At 46.2% G+C, this 22,927-nt stretch overlaps 1 protein-coding gene across 2 annotated transcripts in view; it reads right to left on the reverse strand.

Moving 5' to 3' along the window:
- LOC123137034 (protein CbxX, chromosomal) overlaps positions 1-18,455 on the reverse strand; it is a 23,519-nt gene extending 5,064 nt beyond the window's left edge. The window contains exons 1-5 of one of the 2 annotated variants that reach the window (XM_044556577.1): positions 18,146-18,455; positions 7,105-7,221; positions 6,897-6,995; positions 6,692-6,802; positions 6,297-6,597 (exon numbers count right to left, since the gene is read on the reverse strand). In XM_044556577.1, coding sequence (XP_044412512.1) covers positions 6,297-6,597; positions 6,692-6,802; positions 6,897-6,995; positions 7,105-7,221; positions 18,146-18,289 — 772 coding nt within the window. In that variant the 5' untranslated portion in view covers positions 18,290-18,455. Of the gene's footprint in view, positions 1-6,296; positions 6,598-6,691; positions 6,803-6,896; positions 6,996-7,104; positions 7,222-7,939; positions 8,462-18,145 lie in introns of those variants that run through there. The other variant, XM_044556578.1, reaches the window with a different exon arrangement.
- Positions 18,456-22,927: the final 4,472 nt, after the last annotated feature.

Below are 22,927 nucleotides of genomic sequence, written 5' to 3' on the forward strand. Positions count from 1 at the left end.
AACTACCCGGTAGTACAAAAAAATGCCTCGGCTGGTTCCATGTTTTGGCCATAACTTCCACATCCAGACTCCAATTTCAGTGTTCTTGGGCTCGCTTTGAAGCTATCGGTGTGCTTTTAATCCTCACATTGGTTTCCACATCTTTTGGCCAAGAAAAATTTGGAGGTACTTCATCGTCAAAGAATATCTCCTCCACCTATCAAGCTTATCTTCGCTGGCTTAAGACCTTGGACGTCTACAACAATACTTGTACCTCTACATCAACTACATCAACAACCAAGCTCGCCTACACCGGCAATTACTCCATACTTTGACACCTTCAATCGGAAGCAAGGCCGGTACCTCCGACTTTGTGAAAGGTAAAGTGTGACGAAGGTATCCATTCCTTCACAAACTTTGCCTTCCTTGCCATTACACTTGACAGCCCCACCATTCTTTGCGAATACCTTTCAAACCTATTGAGATTAGCTATCCGAGTGTTGTCGGGCCTTGTGAATTTGAGCACCTTAGTGATTGCATAATATCATGTTATAGTTTACTCCTAGCATCATATTGTGATACTTGTCTTGCATATTTGGTCGAGGCTCAAGAAAGTGGTGAGACGAAGAGAAGTGCAAAAAAGAGCGTACAAAAGAAAGAGAAAGAAAGAGCAAGAGTCACAAAATCTTATAAGCAAGATCATTTTGAGCAAAAGATAATTGTGCATAAGGAATTAAGAATACTTGAAACAGGAAACGTTACGCTTACATACATAGGTTGGTGCCAAGTTGCGAATCTTGCCCTATCATGCAACCAAGCTAGCATCTCTCCTTGTGCTTGTGCAACACAAGCTTAGTGTTCATTAGGCAATATTATATTGCTCATCCCTACAGTTGCATTACCCCATTTATCTCCACGTGTGATTTTCCTTTTGCTTCAGTATCCATCCTTTCGCGAACACTTCCCTGCCATTTTGAGTTCATTGTGATTCTCTTCCAACTTTTACATATTATGGACTTCAAATTGCTTGATTTCGTCCAACAATGACAAGTTTGATGCTGAGATGGACCTTTGGGATGCCAAGATTGGCGCCAGGGTGAACACACAAGTAGAGCTTCTTCAGCAAATGCTCAAGAACCGCAAGTCTTGTCCTTCTTCAAGATCACCTTCAAGAAGGCATTCAAATGCACATGCGTCCAAGCTACCATCTACTTCCAGATCACACCTACACCGACACCATCACTGACAAGAAGCTACGACACCAACATCAAGGCGGCCAACTACAAGCAAGGGAGACCACTCCATCTTCGGGGTCACCACACGTGAGATGGCCAAGCATGGGATATTCCCTTTTGGTCATCATGGCGGTGAATGATGATGATCCACACCTTATGGCCTTCATCCTTAGCGACGGTAATGAGATGGTTGAGCATGACTTTCTCTTCAACCATGGCGGGCATATGGTGATGAGTTGAGACATTCTGGTGCGGAGCACCCTACGGTCATCCGCATGGATACACCACCATCGCCCCAAGCACCAAGTTGACGAGAGCACGTAAACGAGCTATCAAGAACGAGTTGTCTTCTCTCATTATTGAGCTTCCCTTCACTTCACGTGAGACATGGATGCTACCTCAAGCGGAGACCCTGTGCACACTTAGGTACCACCAAGATTGTCATGGAGAAGATACTTAGCTTCTCCTTCCTCTGAAACAAGTCTTCTTCCTCGACTCTTTCTTCCTCTCCACGTCTCTGTATCGTGAGTTCGATGATTCCATACCCAACCATGGCTAGGGAGTACTATCAGTCGGTAGCAATCTCCATCATAGGATCACCAAGACCTCCCATGGGAGAAGGATCTTTTGAGATCTCCAAGCCCTCATCTCCTTAGGATTTGAGATGAACTCTACCCTAGTGCTACTTCCCTTGGATTGTTCTTATATTCTTGTGAATCTCATGTGTGTTATTCTAGTCGATGTGTGATTTGGACTTGTCTGAGTGATTTTCCCTCTTGTGATTTGGTAGTTCTTCCTTTTCCCCCTCCAAGTGTGAAAAGATTAGCCATCTAGGGTTCCACCCTACATCATCTTCGATCAAAGCAAGGTTGATTCACATCGTGGAGTCACTCCACCCTCTCACTTTCTGGCCTATTTTTGTTTCTTTTCACACAATTTTGAAAATTCTCACCAAAAATAGCCCCACCATTTTTTTTTCATTTTGTTGGTTCTTGTGAGAATTTGTTCATTTGGATCCATGAATTTGTTGTTTGGCAAGTGGATCGGGCCTTCCCCAACCCCCACACCTTTCCCCACCACGAAATCCACCCCCAAAAAATTATCCCCAAAATTTCGAGTTCATCCCGAGCAGTTTTCTCCACGAGTTGACTTGCCCGGATCATCCGGATCCCATCCCCCACGATCCAGCCAACGCCCAGACAATCTGAAACCTAGTCCAGATCATCCGGCTTCAGCCTATCGAAACTAAAAATCCAAAAAAAAAACTAAGCCCCACCACCAAGCCTTTCGCATACGTAGCAACCTTTACACCACCATACCTTCTGCAATACCACCCATTTCGCCCACGACAACCTACCTTCCGCTTCATAACCTAATTTTGACCCATTTTATTTGAGATTTTGAGTTGCGGTTTTCCATTTCCTAATGTGTTTCGGCTAATTAGGGATGCGACGACATCAAAATCACCGTCATTCATCATCGCCTACGAACTCGTCATCGACAACGACCACTTCACCCTTTGACACCATGACCGTAAGCAAGGACAGTAACTTCTCCGACCTCAACGAAGGTATGTTGATGTAGGTATCAATTCCTTCATCATCTCACCTTCCCTTGCCATTGCATTGTTAGCCCCAAGCCTTCTGTGTCACTTGCCCGTTGAGACTAGCCATTTGAGTATTGTCGGGCCAAGTTACTTGTGCACTGTAGTGATACATACTACGCATAGCTGCAATTGCGTGCATCAGTCTTGTTATCATCTCTTGTGTCATAAGTTACTCCCGTGCATACATAATTGCTACATCGGCTCGTGCATCAAGCATCTTGGCAAGGAAGCATAAAAACGAGAGAAAAGCTTTTAAGCATACTTGGGATAGAAGACATGTTTCGTTCTTATAGGTTGGTGCACAAGGACATATCTCGCCCATTTGAGCAATCGTGCTAGTGTCTCTCTCGCGTTGTGCAACATGAGCTTTTCCGTGGAAACACATTTTGTGCATTCCTTGGTTGCACATCTGTGTGCGTGTTCCCATGTACCACTCATGGCTATTGATCTATTTGCTTTACTTGCAATTTGTGAATCCTCTTCAACATTTTGCATATCTTGACTTAAACTTGCTTGAATTTTGTGCCAATTATCCTAACCGAGCTCCTCGACAAGCTTTACTTTGTAGGTGTGAGAAACAAGTCTGGTACCAATTCCACTATTATAGCATTCACATTGAGTGATACTCGATACATTCTCAACCTTGGGAAAGGTAATTTGGTATTGTTCTCTCATTTCCTACTAACCTTTGCTCGAGTCTTGTCATGGATAGGCCAAGCGCATCGAACCCGGTCTTCGACTACAACGAAGACGCAAACAACTCCGTCACCAAAACTGATCACTTCGGCCTCCAATGAGTGATGCATGATTCCATTGGTGTCTTGAACGACTGCATCAATGGTCTCGCCAATGTCATCCCAATCCGAAGCGCGGACAAGGGAGTACCTCGACGCCAAGATTACAACTCAAATGGATGAACTTCGAGCATTGATGGTCAACCGCAAGTCTTCATCATCTTCGTCCTCATCAAGGAGAAGACGCTCAAGTCACCAATCTTTGGAGCCCCCATCCAATGCAAGTTCCATACCGCCTCGTGCTCGTCTTCGAGACCAACGCCACGATCGACAAGCTTCACCTCCAATCCGCGACAATGGATTACAAGACCGCATCTTAGAGCGTGAGCGACGCCGTCATGAAGAACAAGATGCCCTTGAGCAACAAATGCGCCAAGAAGAATAAGACACCCTTCGCCAAGGAAACGAAGCACAATGAGCACTCCGTGACGCTCAATTCCAACACCAAGAGCGCCAAAGAAGAGAACGAGAAGCGCAAGATGATGAACAAGCCCGACGTGAGGAACGGTATGAATTGAGGTGAATGGCACATACTCCTCATCCTCGTGGCACACATTATACTGAGCACAATGACAACACTTGTTGGGTGAATCACCACATGAATGATGGCTATTGTGCTCACGCTAACCACCTTTGTGTTCCAAACTGTTGGTTCCGTTTGCTCATTTGAAGGAATCACAAGGTGGTGTTGCCATGAGACATCTTGCCCACGAGAAGATATACACTATGCTTGCCAACAAGTTCTTCGGGAACCTTCCTAAGGTGAATTCTTTCCCTTTGAGCCATCTTGATATGAGCATGAAGAATGGGCTACACTTTCATTGTTGTTTCCTTATTGTTTGCATATATACATGTCATGGATTGAGGAGCGACATTGGAGAGTGGCCATATAGACCGTGAAGATGATGAGTACATGGTGTTTGACAAGTTCCACTCTTGCGTCGACTCCGGTCTCTCTCTTTTCTCTTTCCCATAGTGATTTGAACTTTGATCAGAGGTTGGATCTTTTTTGGGGGGGAGGGGGGTTGGCTCCATCGCAAAGGGACACGTGCATCACGCATACTAAGGTTAATTATAACCTTTATGTGTGTCTAGTTGGTTCTCTCTTGGATGATATACTTGACCCTCCCTCGTACATGTATAGGTTTGAGCAGAGCTTCGCGCGTATCAAGGAGTGGAAGCACAAGGGTACGCCTAAACCATCTGCGAGGGAAGCATGGAAGCGGCAACGGAAGAAGACGGAGCAACGAAAGAAGGTGTGCAAAAGTAGCACTACTTGTCCGGTCAGGCGGACCAAACTGTCCAATCACCGCTCGAGCCGCACCCGGGGCTCTTTGGACTGACCAGACTGTCCGGTCAAGGGGTCTAATCGACCAAATTGTCCGGTCCTCCCAACCGGACTGTCTGGTGGTGTTGCCTGCGCGCATAATTTGTGCAAGGCCCATGTACCTTTCCCTTGTTGCCACCACTTACCCCTTCATGCCTTGGACCTATATATACCTCCTCCATTTTAGGGTTAGCAAAGCATATGAATAGATCTTAAGAGAGCTTTGCTCATCTTTATCTCATCTTGGAGGATCAAGACCTCCATTAGGAGAAGAATCCCAAGGGATTAACCAAGGCCTCCATCTCTTTTAGAGATTTGGGGAAGACCATCTCTCTAAGACCCCCCCCCACACACACACACACACACACGCGCACGCGCGCGCGCGCGCACACACACACACATCTCTTAGAGATTGGGGAAGAACTACCCTAGTTATCTTTACTTTCCATTGTTGTTGAATGCTTGTGATGCACCACTTTGACTTGAGATTTGAGTACTTGTGTGTGGATCTTCTCCAATAGAGTGTTCTCCTCTTGTGTTTTCCCCATTTCGCCTTGTGCTCTCCGTGTTATTCGTGATCTCCCTCCAAATCCACCTCCAATTCCTGAAGATCGGGACACACCATAGGTTGGTCCTATATCAGTAACGAACTACTTCGGATCATGTCGTGCATCTTAGATGCTATGTTGTGTTTGAGTTTGAATATGAAAATTTCAAAGTTATGGCATTGCAATATCATTGATTGTGTGGGGTAGAAAATAAGAGTTTGAATATGATGTGAAAATGGAGTTGTAATGGGGTGAATCACAAAGAGAAGAGAAATGGAGGAAACAAATCAACCCGTGGTTGAGTTGGTTAGGTGGACAGTGGTATCCCCAACCCATCAGGGTTCAAATCCTGGTGCTCGCATTATTCCTGGATTTATTTCAGGATTTCCAGCGATGCGCTTTCAGTGGGAGGAGACGTTCCCGTTGACGACGAGGCGCCTACGGTGACTTCGTAAATCTCAAGATGATATGCCGGCTCAGTCTCTCGGAGGTGCTCACAGGGGTAGGGTGTGCGTGTGTGCGTTCATAGGGGTGAGTGTACGCGCGTGTATATGAGCGCTTGTCTCTGTACTGATGCTCAAAAAAAAATATAGGGATTGCAGCTTTGGAGAATCTGCTAGACTAGACTGGAGCACCCTGGAATCTCTGAAAACTTTTAGGGATTGACCTAAAAATGGTTTTAGGGTGTCCCATTTTAGGAATTCTACTAGAGGTGCTCTAACAATGAATTCCATAATGATAAATCATGCTGAGAACTGAAAAGGATTTTTGTAATAGAAAAAGGGTAGCTTCTGTGTGGATCACCACCTGTTCCTGGATTGCCCAGAAATGCCATGTGGGGAGCTCTTCTGGTAGCAATCCCTAAGCCCATAGCCCGGCGCTTTTCATCAAAAAGCATTCCCCTGGCCCATCGACGTAATTGCATTTTCAGCTCTTGCAACCCCACGATTTGTGATATTGCTTCTTCAAACTCCGCCATTGACTGTTGTTCATGACATGTCATGAGGGCTTTTTGTTTTCTTTGTTCTTCCATATGGCGAGTGAGGAGCTGGAGCAGCATCTCATTGCCAGCTCCTCCTGGGATATGATTTAAGGGGATTTTGCCTTCCTGGGGGCAACATGTGATAGAACAACGTTTACTATTTCTGATACAGTTGTACAGAAAGTAATTGAACCATTATTAGGGAATCAACTGTACGTACATCATCTTTAGCATTGCAATCTGCATTATAGCTTAGCAACAAATTGACGGTGCTGCAATCTCCGGTTTGAAGTGCATGCCAGACAGCTAAATGCAATGGTGACATGCCATTCTGCAACAATATGAATTACACATATTAAGTGTGTGAATTTAGTCAACTCAGGTGGCCTAAAAAAGAAAATAGAAAGTAAATGGATAGATCTTACATTTGCTTTGGCTCCTGTATGTACACCACGTTCAAGGAGCAATTTTGCTGATTCATAAGAACTATTTTTTACTGCCATATGCAGGGGTGTCTCTCCGTACTGAAGAGCAACGGAATTGGTAGTTTATATGATAATCTCAAATCATAGAAGGAAAGAAAACTGGGCAGAGGAGCTAATAAGGTACTAGCAAATGTGGTACTTTAGTTACCATGTTCTTTGCCTCCACCTCAACCCTATCTGCACCTTGCCCTTGCCAATCAAGAAGGAATTTCACTATCTCAGTATTATTGTATCCAGCTGCGACATGAAGTGGTGTTTGGCACATCTGCATCGTACATAAAAAAAAGTAAGATACGCAGTTTGTGGACAACATTACCCATGGCTAATTCAAAGGAATAGACAAAGAACGTATAGCCACGGTTGTCTGGGATCTAGTCAAATTCCATGCAATTAAGCTGTCATTCACCCGCTCATATTCACGTTCTCAAAATCAGACTTTCCTTCCTATTCTAGAATGTCACAATTGGGTAATACATGATGTTAGCTCTAGGTATAGGATCATGTCAAGTAAATATTTTTGTAAAAGCGTTCTATTTGGCCACAGTGGGAGATATGTCATTGTAGAAAATGGTCATTGTAAATTTTATCATATGCTATTTTCTGAAATGCAAGCAGAAAAGGACTATAGACCCAAAGTAAAGTTGATTGTGGAAGGGGTCCAGGGAAGGGTCCGACCACTTTGGGTCTATAGTACGCAGCCTTTCCCTACATTTCTGTAAGAGGCTGTTTCCAGGACTTGAACCCATGACCTCATGGTCACAAGGCAGCAACTTTACCACTGCACCAAGGCTCCCCTTCTGGTATAGTTTTGACAATGACGTAATAAAATCTTTACTCCTATAAAAGAACCAGTTCGTCCTGATGGTCCGTCTGCCTCTTCGTCAAGAAGGAATAAAGAAACGTGCAGCGGCAAGAGTCTAAACGCTGCCCTCCCACTCAGGCACATGAAGGTTTACATGTGCTTTGATCGAAGGAAATATTACCTAACAAAATTTTACTGCCAAGCGCCTGCTAGCACCGGCCATTCTTCCACAATCATCTCGCGTCGTCCATCCCATTGCCTCCTCATGGCCTCCCCCAATCCCTCTGTCCTGCCGCCTCTCTCCTTCAATCCCAATCCCCAAATTCAAATTAGAGAAACTGCAACCCCTTGCTGCGCCCACCCGATTTCTCCCCGGCTTCGTCATCCATTTTCCTCGCTGTTTCTCCTCCGCTCTCCGCACGCTCAGTTTCCCCTGCCATGCTCGCTCGCTGTCGCCAGTGTTGCATGCAGTGAGGCCATGCCCACTGCCTGAGTCACTTGCTCGTCGCCGCCGGGATTGCATGGAGGCCACATACCCTGCCGGCACGCTTGTTCGCCATCGCCAGACAGCTTGGAGGTCGCATAAACTGCTGGGGAGCTCGCTCAAGAACTTCAGCGCGGCCTCACGAGCACAGTGCAACGCTGCGTCAAGGAGCAAGCAGACCGTTCGTCGCGCTCTGCCCCGCTTCTTTCTCTTCCATCCGAGCACATCGCCGCCTCTTCAGATTTGTGCTCTATTTACGTCTCCACAAGGTACACCATGTCAGTTCTGAATTAGTTGGATTATAGCTTAGTGAACTGCAGTTCATGTTTGAACTTGAATATATGGACGAGACGGAAATCTTGGATTCTAAATTACGTCCACCATGTTTGGACTTCCTTGATGTTTTTGCCTAATCACTTCACAAATCCTTAAGTAATAAGATTCAATTATACAACAATGGTCTGCTGAAGGTGTTCAGTGATGAATATTTTCCCTTCAGGGATAACAAAAAAAAAAGAATCATGTATGTGAATTCTTGCTGTTAAGTGGAGATTCCTGCCCAAAGAGCGCAACAGTCGAACCGTCTATAAACTACTCTTGCAGCCCAATAGAAATCAATTTATATACTAGGGTCAGTCATCTAAAATTGCTTTCCATGGACATGTTTGAAGTTCACACAGACAACTTTCAGAGAAGCAACTTGGATACTTGCTTTAATATTCATTTTTGGAAATAACAGCAACCTGAATGACCATGACAGACCCTGAATGTGAGGTGATCATTGCTTTCACTTGATTGATGTGTTATTTGCTCATTTTTGTGTTCATACTGAAGTTAGTTGGTGGCTTGTTTGCACGATAGTTCAACTTACGAGAAAGTATAGTCAATGTAATTATTGTCAAAGCCGCTTCATACTTCAGACATTTACATGTTCACAACAATTATGCCTTCTAGATACGAGGTAAAAACTACGAGTAATTTCATGTATACATGTATGCAGTGATGGTCTCAGATCTTACGCTGGGTGTTTCATATCATCACAAAGAAGACGACCAAGTTACTCAGTTCCTTGTTGGACTTCAAACTGACTAAATTTCGCATTGTAGGGCTATACTATTTCTGAATTTTAGGGTGGTGGCAACAAGGGCGAGCTCCATGATCATGACACAGAGATGGGAAAGCGTGGAGAATGCAGGCAGCGGGAAGGTGTTGCGTTGTGGTTACCAGCTGTAGGGACGAGTATGTCATTAGCCATTTGAATATTGGCATAGGTGAGGATGATATATTTTTTCTTTATCAGTAGTCATATTTTGTCATATTCAGATCAACATGTAAATATTCCAGCACCTGGTATCCTACAGAACTATAGCCTAAAGTGTTTGTGCTTGATCTAAGTCGGCTGGTATTTTTCAAGGTGTTTCTCACCAAGGAAGGTAGTTATAATAAGCATCGGCATCAACACAAGAAATAAATTCAAGATAACCGAGATTTGCTAAAAAAAACAGCCAGAAGATTCCAATCTTACTAAGCATAGATTTCCTGGCTGGACAAAAAATATATTAATTTTACTGTTTTGCTGAGTAGAAGGCAGTAGGTGTCTTTGGTTTTAGTCCAAGCTTAATCTAATGTAAGAAGAGGGTGAACGTTTGTTCCATTAAGTAGTAATCTAATGATATATATACAACAAAGGTTGCCTGCCAAGAGCATTGCCTTCAGTGGCTTGCTGTGCGTTGAGTATTTGTTTGCAAGATGTAACATAATCCAAGGCACCTATCTAATAAAGGGGTGAATCGTGTGTATAATCTGTGTATAACAGTGTATATGTGTAAATGTTTCAGATTGTATAACATCGCCATTGATTTTCTTTTTAATTAAACAACGCTTGCCGGAGATGACAAATCAAAGAGATCACACCCCAGTGGTAGAGGCGAGTGGAGTGGAGGTGTGCAGTGTACAAAGGGCAAAGCAGAGGCTGAAAGTTTGTCTGATTTCTTGTGCTTGGGTATGAGCTGTTCTGTAGTAAAGGAAGATACTCTGCCTTTTTACATTGGTACTCCAATGTAACAATTAAAATAGTGAGGGGAGGCACTCTGCTTTTTATATGGAAGATACTCTGCTTTGTGGCAAGAGGAGATATCGTGTTACCTCTGCCCCTTTTTGGGGATTATTTACTTTTTAAAGGTAGGGCTAACGACCTAAATAGCAATAACTTAATTTTCATTCAGAAGTTGCTTATCACACATATCCCTTTACAGTATATCCAAGTTTAATAACAAGATTACAATCTTTGTTAGTTTTTTGTGACGTAACTTCGTGATAGCGCGTTTCTCTTGTTGAGACCCATATGCTCCATCAGACGATTGATTTTAAGAAAGCATAAAAGAACATTGATGTGCAATCTTTCATTGGTTATGCAGTGGACAATAAAGACTTGATTGTGTACCGCCACTCTATTTTGTGCATCATATCTGGTAATGTTCTCGTTGTTTCTTCTTCTTCTTTTTCTTTTTTTTGCTCCTTTTCTTTGTTTGTTCAGCAAAGGACATACTAGAAGCTAGGTTAGGACATGGACGGAAAGTATAAAAGTAAAGAAATAGTGGCAAATAAACGAAAGAAGACATTTGAGTGATGATTGTTTTCTGAAAATTGTCATGATTATCTGTCCTTGCAGTTGTAGTGCCTCAGTTAAAGTTTGTTTATTCATGCTTTCTTACTTCTATCTTGCATCCAAGACCTAAAATACACATGTTTGTAATTCTTTTTGTTTCTTCTTGAAATGCATACGTCTTTTCATCTCAATTTTATTATATGAGCAACATTGTTATGATGACACCTTGTCGTTGCACAACACGATCACCTATGGGACCATCTGCCCCTTTGTGGTTCGGCAAGGGGGAGGGGCACGTTGCACAAAGAACGGAGGCCGTAGAACAGCACGGCAGCGACGACTCATGCAGTTTTTACCCAGGTTCGGACCGCCACGAGGCGTAAAACCCTACTCCTGCTCTGGTGGATTGATGAGAGGACCGTAGTGGAGACGCAGCGCTCAAGCCCGGCAAGATCGCCTTGGGACAAGGGCAGCTACGCGCGTACGAGTATACAAGGGTCCGAATCCTTTCTAAGGCTGCCTCGGTCCTTCTTTTATAGGTCAACGGGTCACCACAATGGCAAAGTGGTCATTACACACTGATCAGATAGCAAACAATGCTATCAACTAACTCTGCAGACAGGACAGGGTGCATTAAATGCACCGCTTAGTGTCACGTCGTGGGAGTAGCCCGGCAAGCCTTGCCGCGCTACTTTAGCTGTCTCTCGCCCTGTCTGCCTGACACGCCTCGGAAGGGTGTCAAGCAGGGTGGATCTTCTCCTCAAATGGCTGCCACGTGACAGAGGACAGCCACTTAAACACTTGGGGGTTCGACACCACACTGATAAGTGACTTGAGTCGCTGTGCGGTGGAGCGGTGCTGTTTTGGCGGGGTTGGAGTCCCCGACGTCCCCGGCAGGCCTGCCGGGGGAGTCTCGAGACTTGTCTTCGGTGCGGCCTCGACCTGACCGGGCTCGCCTGCCCGGCAAGGGAGGTTTTTCCTTAGTGATATCTTGCTCTTTTGGCTTGTCTTGGTCTTCTTGATCCGCCCTTTGATTCCTCAAAGAGTTATCTCTTCTACTTGGCCTTGTCTCAGATGCTGTAAACTTGTCCTCGGTCTGTGTACAGTCTGGGCAACATACACCAGGGTATGTTGCACCGACGGGAGCCCCCGGGCCTGGCCTGAACGCGCTGCTGAGCGTCGTCAGGGTAGGCCCTATCCAATACATAGGTGAAGAGCTAGTGGTAGCTCCTCCTTTGATGTCTTCTTTGCTTCTTCATTAACCTGTGCTTGAGTCAGTTTCCGGTTTTCCCGCGCGTTGTGTGATGCCAATCGTGGTGGGGCCATTTATGTAATGGCCCGTGAATGACTTTAACCCACGGGGGAGTAACTGTCAATTCACTCATTCCACCACGCCCTTATCCTTTGCCACATATGCTGCATGCATCGACTGGGGTAGGTAACGGAGGCGCGTGGTGCGGGAAAGAGCGCCAGGGCAAAGGTCTAGCCTTCTTGGATTGGTGTAAGAGGGCGGTACTCTGATCCGACCGTCGTCGGCAGCTTCGATGGGTTGGATCAAAAAGAGTCCTTCGCGGGTGGGGGTGAAGGACCAGCCCCTAGCCCCAGTCTTGCCTATAAAAAGGGGTGTGAGAGGGAGCGGAGATGTCCATCTACGCACCTTTCCCCTTTTACTTCTTGTCTCTTCCTTTGTTATGTCGAGGGGTGGAGACCCGGGCAGGCCCAGTGCTCTCGCTCAGGGATGACGATGCCGAACGCTTGCGTTGACGCGCGGGGAGTGAGTCTGGTCCGAGGTCGTAGGAGATGCGGCTGTCGTAAACGTAGGCGCTGAGTCGACTGCAGTGCGGGGGGTGTCCATTTTGCGATAAACTCTGTCAGTGCTTTGCTCTGAATGGTTGAGGTGCTTTCATACTTCAGTCCAAAGCTAGATAATTCCAGTGCCAATTCAACTATCCTGCCGGTGGCTTCAGGATTCCTCAATATGCGTTGCAGAGGGAAACGGGTGACGATTGTAATCTCGTGGGATTGAAAGTAGTGGCGCAGCTTCCTCGAGGCCATGATGAGGCCGAAGATTAATTTCTGTACCCCAGAATACCTTGATCTAGCCCCCTGCAATAGGGAGCTAACAAAGTAAACTGGTCGCTGCACTATCTTCTTCCTTGCCACGGTCTTGGAATTGCCGTCACTATCCTGCCCCTCTTTCTCTTGATCCGCGCTCAACCCTGCCGTGTCTAGTTCACCTCCTTCTCCGGGAAGGGCAGTAGCTGCCGCTGCTCCTTCTTCCATTTCCCGCTACGCCACCAAGGCTGCACTAACCACTTGATTGGTCGCTGCTAGATATAGCAGCAACGGCTCTTGTGGTTTAGGAGCAACCAAGGTGGGAACAGAGAAAAGGTAGGTTTTTAAGTCTTGCAGCGCTGCTTCTGCCTCCGGGGTCCACTTCATGGGGCCTGCCTTCTTCAAAATTTTGAAGAACGGCAAGGCGCACTCGGCGGACTTGGGAACCTGCTCAGTGCGGCAACACATCCAGTTAAACGCCTCACATCCTTGACTGTCCTGGGTGCTTGAAGCTGCTCAATTGCTCTGATCTTGTCAGTGTTGGCTTCTATACCTCGGTGAGACACAAAGTAGCCAAGTAGCTTGCCGGAGGGAACGCCAAACACACACTTCTCTGGATTAAGCTTCAAGTTGATCTTGCGCAGATTCGCAAAGGTCTCTTCCAAATCTTGAATGTGGGTTGATCTGCCATTGGTCTTGACCACGATGTCATCCATGTAAGCTTCAATATTCCTGTGCAATTGAGGCTCAAAACCAATCTGCACGGCTCTTGCAAAGGTGGACCCGGCGCTCTTTAACCCAAAGGGCATTCGTGCAAAGCAATACGTGCCACATGGGGTTACGAACGCGGTCTTCTCCTCATCTTCCTTGGACATGAATATCTGGTGGTAGCCGGAGTAGGCATCCAAGAAGGAAAGCAGGTCACATCCGGAGGTGGAATCCACAATCTGGTCGATGCACGGCAAGGGGAAGGGGTCCTTCGGGCATGCTTTATTTAGATCTGCGAAATGTATGCAAAGCCTCCATTTCCCATTCGCTTGCGCACCACCACTGGATTTGCCAACCAAGTCGGATGCAACACCCCTCTGACCAAACCAGCAACTTCAAGTTTCTTGATCTCTTCAGCAATGAATTGTTGCCGCTCCAAAGCTTGCTTCCAGACCTTCTTCTTGACGGGCCGGGCATGGGGGCAAACAGCAAGGTGGTGCTCAATTACCTCCCTGGGAACGCCGGGGATGTCAGATGGTTGCTAAGCAAACACATCGACATTCGCCCGCAGGAAGGCAACGAGCGCGCTTTCCTATTTGTCGTCAAGGGTGGAGCTGATAGTGAACGTACCATCAGGCCAACCAGCCCCGCCGGGACCTTCTTCACAGCAAGTGCAACAACCTTTGTTCTCTTGCTATTGGAACTTTCCGGCAAGTCATCGACAGGCGTAGCGCCCTCCGCAAGAGCGCGCTTCCCGAATTCCTTGCCGGTATCCTTGACAGCTTCTCTCCTTTGCTTGCTTCCCTTGGCAGGGACGGTAGCTTCCGAAGCCTCGGCAGCGACCGCCTCCCAATACATCTTATCCACGCATATAATTGCATCTTTCTTGTTGCGTTTCTTTTTCTTCTTCTTCTGATTGGTAGCACTGTCGTCGTCTTCTGAGTCAATGTCGACGCCATCTTCTTCTCCGGGCGCCTCCCCTCCTCTGTTCGGGCACACTTATCTGCCAAAGTATATAGCTCGTTCACAGTCTTGGGCAACCGGACGTTCATCTTGGAACGTATCCTGCGGTTGCGTACATTGGACTGAAATGCAGCAATCACAGCTGCCGGGTGGATGTTTGGAATGTTCCTGTGCTCCCGGCTGAATCTCTGCATATACTTCCGCAAACTCTTTCCTTCCTTCTGTGGGAGGAATTGCAAGTCGCTGGGCCGCCCTGGTTCTTGACGGCCGCCCGTGAAGGCGCCAACAAACTCATTGCACAGGTCAGCCCAGGTCAAGATGGAATTTTCTGGCAAGTGCATCAGCCACGACCTCACATTTGGCTTGAGTGCCAAAGGGAAGTAGTTGGCGAATACCTTTTCATCTCTTCCCCCGGCAGCTTCAACGGCGATGGTGTAGATGCTCAAGAACTCTGTCGGGTTCAATCTTCCATCATACTTTTCTGGTATCTCTGGCTTGAACATACGGGCAGATGACCAACGGACTTGACGTAGCTCACGAGTGAAGGCAGGGCACCCAACTTAAAAGGCAGGTACCTGTTCCCACCGGGCATGGGCTCGTCAACGTCGGGGCCATTGCGCCTATCGGACTGGCGTCGGGTTTCGCGGCGTCGTTCGATGGTAACACACGCATTTTCTCTCTGCATGTCTTCCCGGACCTGCCGCTGGTCTCGACGGGCCCGAGGATCAGACGAAGCCATCGACACATCATCGGGTTCTTGGTCGCGTGGTTCTGACTGTGGCCCCTGCGCTGGCTGCCGTTGAGGGGACTGCACTGTTGGAGTGACCCCCTCGGTACGGCCAGCGGCTCGGGCCGTTGTTGCCGCCTGTGGAGGCCGCGGCGGGCCTGCCCGCTGTGATCCTCCCGCCTCAGCGAAACCAATCAGGCTCTGAATGGTGGCTCTCCACTCATCCATTTGATCGGCTGCTGGCGGGGATCTCAACAGGAGCTGGGCTCGCGTCATGGCTTTCGAAGCGGTACCTGGCACGGACGACGACGCAGATCGCAATGTCGCCCGACTTCTGACGGTGCCGATAGCAGTGGCGTCGTGTCCTCGTCGCCGCGTGCCGGTCGCCAGGGTGGCGTGGCGACGAGGTGGATGCGCTTGGGGATTGATGACCCCATTCGGCGCACCGTCTTGGTTAACTTGCCCTAGGGATGGCGCGGGCCCCGTAGCCGCACCCGCAGCAGGGGCGGCAGGAAAGGTCGCAATTCGCACTTGAGCGAGCGCCATCGCTGCGGCTGTGCCCTTCAGTGAGGTGGAGAGGTGGAGACATAACATTCTCCCCACCCGCACCTTGTGGAGCAAGGCCGCTAGGGTGCTGTTGATGTTGCCCTCCTCCGGCGCCTCCTGCTTCCGCTTCGGCCGCAAGGGGAACGGTGATGGCGCCGCCTACGCTAGTCACGTTCCCCGTGGCGTACACGTCCCCATGCACCCCCTAGCCCCCTTGGCACCAGTGGCTGCACGCGAGGGGGCCTTCGAGGTGGACGGGTGAGCTGAAGTGCCGAACCTTTTCTTGGGCGCCATGGATGATGAAGCCGTCGATGAAGAAGACGATGATGAAGATTGACGCGCTGGTCACAACCTCGGGTTCGCGCAAGCGCCTCCCCCTACCTGGCGCGCCAAAGATGTCGTTGCACAACACGATCACCTATAGGACTATTGGCCCCTTTGTGGTTCGACAAGGGGGAGGGGCACGTTGCACAAAGAGCGGAGGTCGTAGAACAGCACGGCAGCGACGACTCATGCAGTTTTTACCCAGGTTCGGGCCGCCACGAGGCGTAAAACCCTACTCCTGCTTTGGTGGATTGATGAGAGGACCGTAGTGGAGACGCAACGCTCAAACCCGGCAAGGTCGCCTTGGGACAAGGGCAGCTACGCACGTACGAGTATACAAGGGTCTGAATCCTTTTTAAGGTTGCCTGGTCCTCCTTTTATAGGTCAAGGGGTCACCACAATGGCAAAGTGGTCATTACGCATTGATCAGAAAGCAAACAGTGCTATCATACCTAACTCTGCAGACAGGACAGGGTGCATTAAATGCACCGCTTAGTGTCACGTCGTGGGAGTAGCCCGGCAAGCCTTGCCGCGCTACTTTGGCTGTCCCTCGCCCTGTCTGCCTGACACGCCTCGGGACGGGTGTCATGCAGGGTGGATCTTCTCCTCAAATGGCTGTGACGTGCCAGAGGACAGCCACTTGATCACTTGGGGGTTCGACACCGCACTGATAAGTGACCTGAGTCGTTGTGCGGTGGAGCGGTGGTGTCTTGGTGGGGTTGGAGTCCCCGACGTCCCCGGCAAGCCTGCCAAGGGAGTCTCGAGACTTGTCTTTGGTGCGGCCTCGACCTGACCGGGCTCGCCTGCCCGGCAAGGGAGGTTTTTCCTTAGTGATATCCTGCTCCTTTGGCTTGTCTTGGTCTTTTTGATCCGCCCTTTGATTCCTCAAAGAGCTATCTCTTCTGCTTGGCCTTGTCTTAGATGTTGTAAACTTGTCCTCGAGCCTGTGTACAGTTCGGGCAACATACACCAGGGTTTGTTGCACCGACACACCTCTTTTTATTTATCTGTGGCAACGCATGGGCATCTAACTAGTACTCCCTCCGTTCCAAAATAAGTGACTCAGCTTTGTACTAATTTTATACTAAAGCTAGTACAAAGTTGAGTCACTTATTTGTTATTTGGGGACGGAGTTAGTACATGACGGAGTTATACTAAAGTTAGGACGGAGTTAGTCACCTAATTTTTGTTGTAAACTAAACCAGACTCGTGCAAATATCAAGGCTCTTGTGCGAGGGCACAGGACAAGGATATCCAAATATACTCAGTTTTCTCAGAGAGTAAAATCTAGCCAGTTCACCAAAGCAATGCCATAATTTACATGGGAAAGCGACCCGTCTTAAATGGTAACAGGCCATCTAGAAAAGGGATCGAAGCCAAGACAAATAGACAATTAAAGGAACAAAATAATGAAGAAAATCCAATATTCAATCAAACGAATCAAAGGGGATTTTTTGGAAGGAAGCAGGACAGCACACTCCAAGGAAACAGAAATGGCAACAAGAAAAATCTAACACGGCAGGAATAGAAAATTCAAAATTCGGCACCACGGAACAAGCAAAATTCAGAACCATCGTAGTTGCGCTTTCTTGGTTCCGGAAAGGAACTCGTATCCCTACACACAAAAATGGAAGAAATAGACAGCAAAGAAGCACATTAACTACACGAAGAGGAGCAAATAAACACGGTGGCGATGCAGTTCAAGTGCAATGTACAGAGAGTCACGGGCGAAGATTGCGAATAGCCAACACGGGGATGAAATCCAAGAACGAGCTCAAGAAAATCAAACCTCGGCCATATAATCTGACTAAAACCACATATTCACACCGACAAACGCTGCTTTTCTAACGAATCTCGTATGCTCAATCCACACTGCACGTGTCAAGAACGCCAGGAACGAGCAAAGATCGTGCGTCTGAAGCTGAAGAAAGGCAAGGAAGGAGGGAACGCAAGTAACAGGATGCGCACGGACCACAGGATTCTTGTCGTTGAGGAGGGCGGGGTTCTCCTGCAGCTTCCTCTGGACGGCCGCCACGTCGCCAGCGCGCACGAGGCCGTGGATGTTCTCGGACTTGGGCGGCGACGCCCGTCCGTTCTGGCTACCCGGCCCCGGCATCTGTTGCCGCCTTCCCTCCACTGCCCTATCCTATGGCCCCTCCGCGTGTGTGTGCGAGCGTGCGCGCGCGCGCTCCTCTAGCTGCGTGTGGTGTGAGGAGGAACCGCCGAGGAAGAATGGGAGGGGAAGGACGGACGGTGACCAATCCATCCGCTGTTCCTGCCCTCCCTTTACAATTTCCCCCTTTTTCTATAGTTTGATTGATTTGATGATTTGGTGTTTTGTGGGAATTCAAGGGTGTGGTCAGAACTTCTTCTTTGTTTCACTAATAAGCGTGCACGTGTAACGTACATATAGTTATGAAATAGAGAGAAAATTGAATCACAGGAAGGGGAGTGTTGGCATAAGTGTCGAGGGACGAGGATTGATTATTGCGGCAGCCATGCCTGCAGGTTTCCTTGGTATTTTCCAGCTAGTTTTAGTGACTCATTTGATTATGTTGGACTAGTGTAGAAAAGATTATTAGGAACTTTTTTTATGTACAATCAGTAATCTTTAATTAGAAAACATGTCCATGCTGGATGGAAGAGGCAAAAGAAAATTTCAAGGTAAGACCTGAAGCTTCCTTGAACTGAAAGTTGGTTATGCAAGAAGTCAAAATTAGGATCTAGCATGTCAGATATGCACTCTCAAGAATATAATTCTTTGAGCTTGTCTATCAAGTCAAGGATACATGATCCAACTATTGACATACTTTATAAATTCTGTCATTACACTATATATAATAAATATAGCGAAAGCAAGCACATGTAAGCACAATGTCTAAAAATGTCAATCTATGTACAAGTCAATTTTACACTAAAAGTAGAAATAGATGTTATGCAATGTATACGACAGAATCTACCAACAGAGCTTCAAGGTACGGACCGGCAATATATATTTGTGAACCGAACATGACATAAACTGGCAATATAACTTCACGCCACAATTTGGAAATAAATATAATGGTACATGACATTAACACTAAAAGTGATGTTAAAGAAATTTGAAGCCATCTGACAAAAATAGAATATCACATTAACCTTAGGTAACAATCTACCGTGTTTTTTATTCTAATTTAAGGGAACTAAACATGTTTTTGACATGACAGGGTCTGATCGGTCCTGTGATCCGAACAAACACGGAAACGAGCGATTTGGTTTCCGTGTTCGTGTCTGCTTACATGCGAACATGGGCCAGGCCTTTTTTCTTTTTTCCTTCTATGTACGCGGTACACAAGGTTGGGTTTAAAAAAAATTATGATGGCATAGATCATGGTAATTATTGCTAATTGATATCTTCCTTCTATGTACGCTATACACGAGGCTAGGTTTCTAAAAAAATATGATGGCGTAGATCCTGGTAATTATTGCTAATTGATATGATTAAAGTAGGCCCAGGTTGGAGCGAGATGGTGGTAATTATTGTGTAGTTATGATGGCATAGATCATGATAATTATTGCTAATTGATAATGGTAAATGATGTGATACAACATTGAGGCAATCCGGTCCATTGAGAGATGACGGATGTATGGCTGAGATGTAATGTTTCTGCCACAACTCGATTGTTTAATAGTAGTGGAGATAGGATAGGAATTTTATAGAAGTAGGGACGGCATGCATGTCTTTATCTTTATTTTTAATAGATATTCTTGGTCCATAGTGACATTTTGCAAAAATACCTCACTATTTTAATAATCAACCCGCAATACATATTTCTTGGTGTGTGGGCTGCGCATTATTTCTATTTTTTTTGTTTATCCCTTGCATGAGCTACTCGGCCTGCTATGTTCTATGGTTTGTGATATGTTCTACACGTTTGTGCCTTTGACTGCACATGTCAACAGAAAGAGGAAGACCCAATAATTGAGGACATGAACGTCTCAATAAAAAAAGGTTGGCTCTAATTAAAAAAATCAATTGCCGGAAATAAAGGAGCCTTCATTCAGTTGTATTGTGGACTGTCATGGCGCTAAGTGATTCACTAATAATTATCGTGGGCTTTGATTAACCGGGATTGTGGGAACGATAATTAAAATGCCGAAAATAAAGGAGGATATGCATGCCTCCATTAAATGGAATTCCACACTGTCATGCCCGCTAATTAACTCCTAATTAAAATGGGATTAATAAAGGAGAAGATGTTGCACACCATATACATATTAAAGGTAAAGTAAAAAAAGGGCATACAAACATGTCCACACCCGGTTTTTTTAAACAATCATGAAAAAAATTATTTAGAGATGGATATAAATAGATATGGTTAATTTGGATGCTTACATGCCATATATAGATGGGGTTAATTTCGACAATAAATAAATTAGTGTTGGGATAGACTAGCAGAAAAATTGTGGATGTCAAGTTATGTGAAAAAGCAATTTTTGTTCTTAGTAACCATATGGATAATTAGAATTTTGTTGTGCTTAATTTTAACATCTTAGGGTTTCTAGGAGTACATGGTTTTCTTAGCTATTGTATCAACTTCTCATTGAATGATGTGAAGTCTTATAGATGTTTACAATGTGGGCAAAAAATAGGATAAAAACATCAAAGTTTGTGTATTTCTTTGACTAACTTCAGGATAATGTTTTCCTCAATTCATTAGATAGCTCGGAACAAAAATATCACAAATGATTTTTTTGTAATAATTTCTTTAGGTATGAATTTTGCAAATTTCTCTAACTTTGATAATGACCTATGCAAACCTTTTTTCTAGATTATTTCAAAATTGCACAAAGTAATATCAATGAGATATTTCTCGATAATTTAGTAATTGTTATTTCTAAGTCAATGAACAACATGAAAAATAATTCTATATAAAAAAATCAAATTCATTATTTGTCGAATGTAACACCCTTGGTCCTGTGAACATTCATGCCCGAGAATTCTGAAAATTTTAAATTCATCTCAATTTTATTAATTAACAAATTTGCAGTCAAAAGAAATGTGCCATTTTATTGAATGGTAATGAACTTTGTATCACTTCATTTTTCAATCAATTCTATGTGTCTTCGATGATTATTCAAATTTGGACAAACCAGTTAACGTTGGTGCTCAAGAGTTCTGTAAAGTTCTATTATGTCTAGATTCTTCGTTTGGCACGTTGTGTTTTTAGTAGGACAACACAAAGCTATTTTTCTCCCTTTGCAATGCACGGGCATATTTGCTAGTCAATTCCTATAGAGAAAGAGATGTCACTTGATGCATAGGATATGGATTTTTTTTTTCTATTGAGTCTAGGCTAATGTTTTTTCCCTTCAAAATGTGAAGGATTGATTCCTATCCCACATAGGAATATCAATTCATTCCTACAAACCAAAGGGATTCAAAGGAATTTTTCCTTTGCAAATCCTATCATATAGAATTCCTACAAAAATCCTACAAACCAAAGGAGGCCTTAGTATGTGGAATGAAGTGGAATGTAACGGGTTGGACCCGGTGGCTAGGAGTAATTCTTGTGTTTGGTTGAAAAGACGAATGGAATGCACTGGTTCTCAGGGAAGGAACCAGATCGTTCATTCCAATTGACCGGACCACGCGGAACGCCTCGTTCGCGTCTCTTTCTCGTTCTGCCCTGCTCACCCACGACCTCTTTCGCCCTCTCTCTCACACACACATGAACATGGAGGCGGTCGTGGCACCTCCCTCTCCTCCGTGCCCCCCTCATCGCGGCAACCTCTCTTCCGTTGCCACGATTGACAGGCAGCCGAGGACTGGCTTGTCAGAGCACTACGTTAGGGACCTCTTCACTGGCAGCAGACCGAATCCTGCTGCGGCTGTGCAGAACAGATCCACTAAAATTCATATTGCAACTTTAAAGACCTGATTCGCGCTACAAAGTTTCAACACAACCAGAGTTCATATATACATAGCTAAAACATAGGTCAAACTGCAAATTAAACTTAGGGCTTAATCGTTGAGGTCGAGGTAGAACTTCCCGACTTGCGCAAGCATGAGAGTGGGCGTGAACCTCCTTTGCAGTGGCGCCTTCTTCTTCGACCGCCACCACCCGCTCCGCAGCGAGGAGCTCTGCATCTGCCCTCGACACCTTAGAGTGTGTGGGGAAAAGCACCTTATGGAGCTCGTTAAAGCCGACCCACATGCTCCCCCTACCATTGTGGGAGAGACGGCCATGTTCGTGCACCTTCTTGGAACATCGCAGCTTAACGATGGACCAACTGGAGTTGCCGACCTCTGCGTCATGTCGGGCCAGCTTGTGCGGCGGCGGGCTGCCACGGCCGCCACGCTCGCGAGCACCACCGACAATGGATCCGCAAGAAAGAAAAATAAATAGGTGGCTAATTGCTCGCCACAGAAAAGAAAGAAGACGCGCAGAGGGGGTGGATTGTGGCGGAGCTTATCTGGTACATGAACCCTAAAACGCCCTAACCCCATACAAATATTGGCGGACGAACGAATTTGCGGGCCGCCTGTAAAATATTATGGCTCGACAGACTTTTAGCGAACCTGTTCAGGTCGGACAAATGCGGAAAACTATGACACCACCAGGATTATACGGGCCAGCGAGGGATATAGCAGATTTGCTAGAGTTGCTCTTTACCTTGTTTTACTTTGGTTTAATTTAGCAGGCCCTTACTTTTATTTTTGGCATGGACTACATATCGTGGGCGCATTTCCTCCTGGAATCATGTCCTTTGG

This window comes from Triticum aestivum, chromosome 6B (genome assembly GCF_018294505.1).
Source record: "Triticum aestivum cultivar Chinese Spring chromosome 6B, IWGSC CS RefSeq v2.1, whole genome shotgun sequence".
In the NCBI taxonomy this organism is placed as follows: domain Eukaryota; kingdom Viridiplantae; phylum Streptophyta; class Magnoliopsida; order Poales; family Poaceae; genus Triticum; species Triticum aestivum.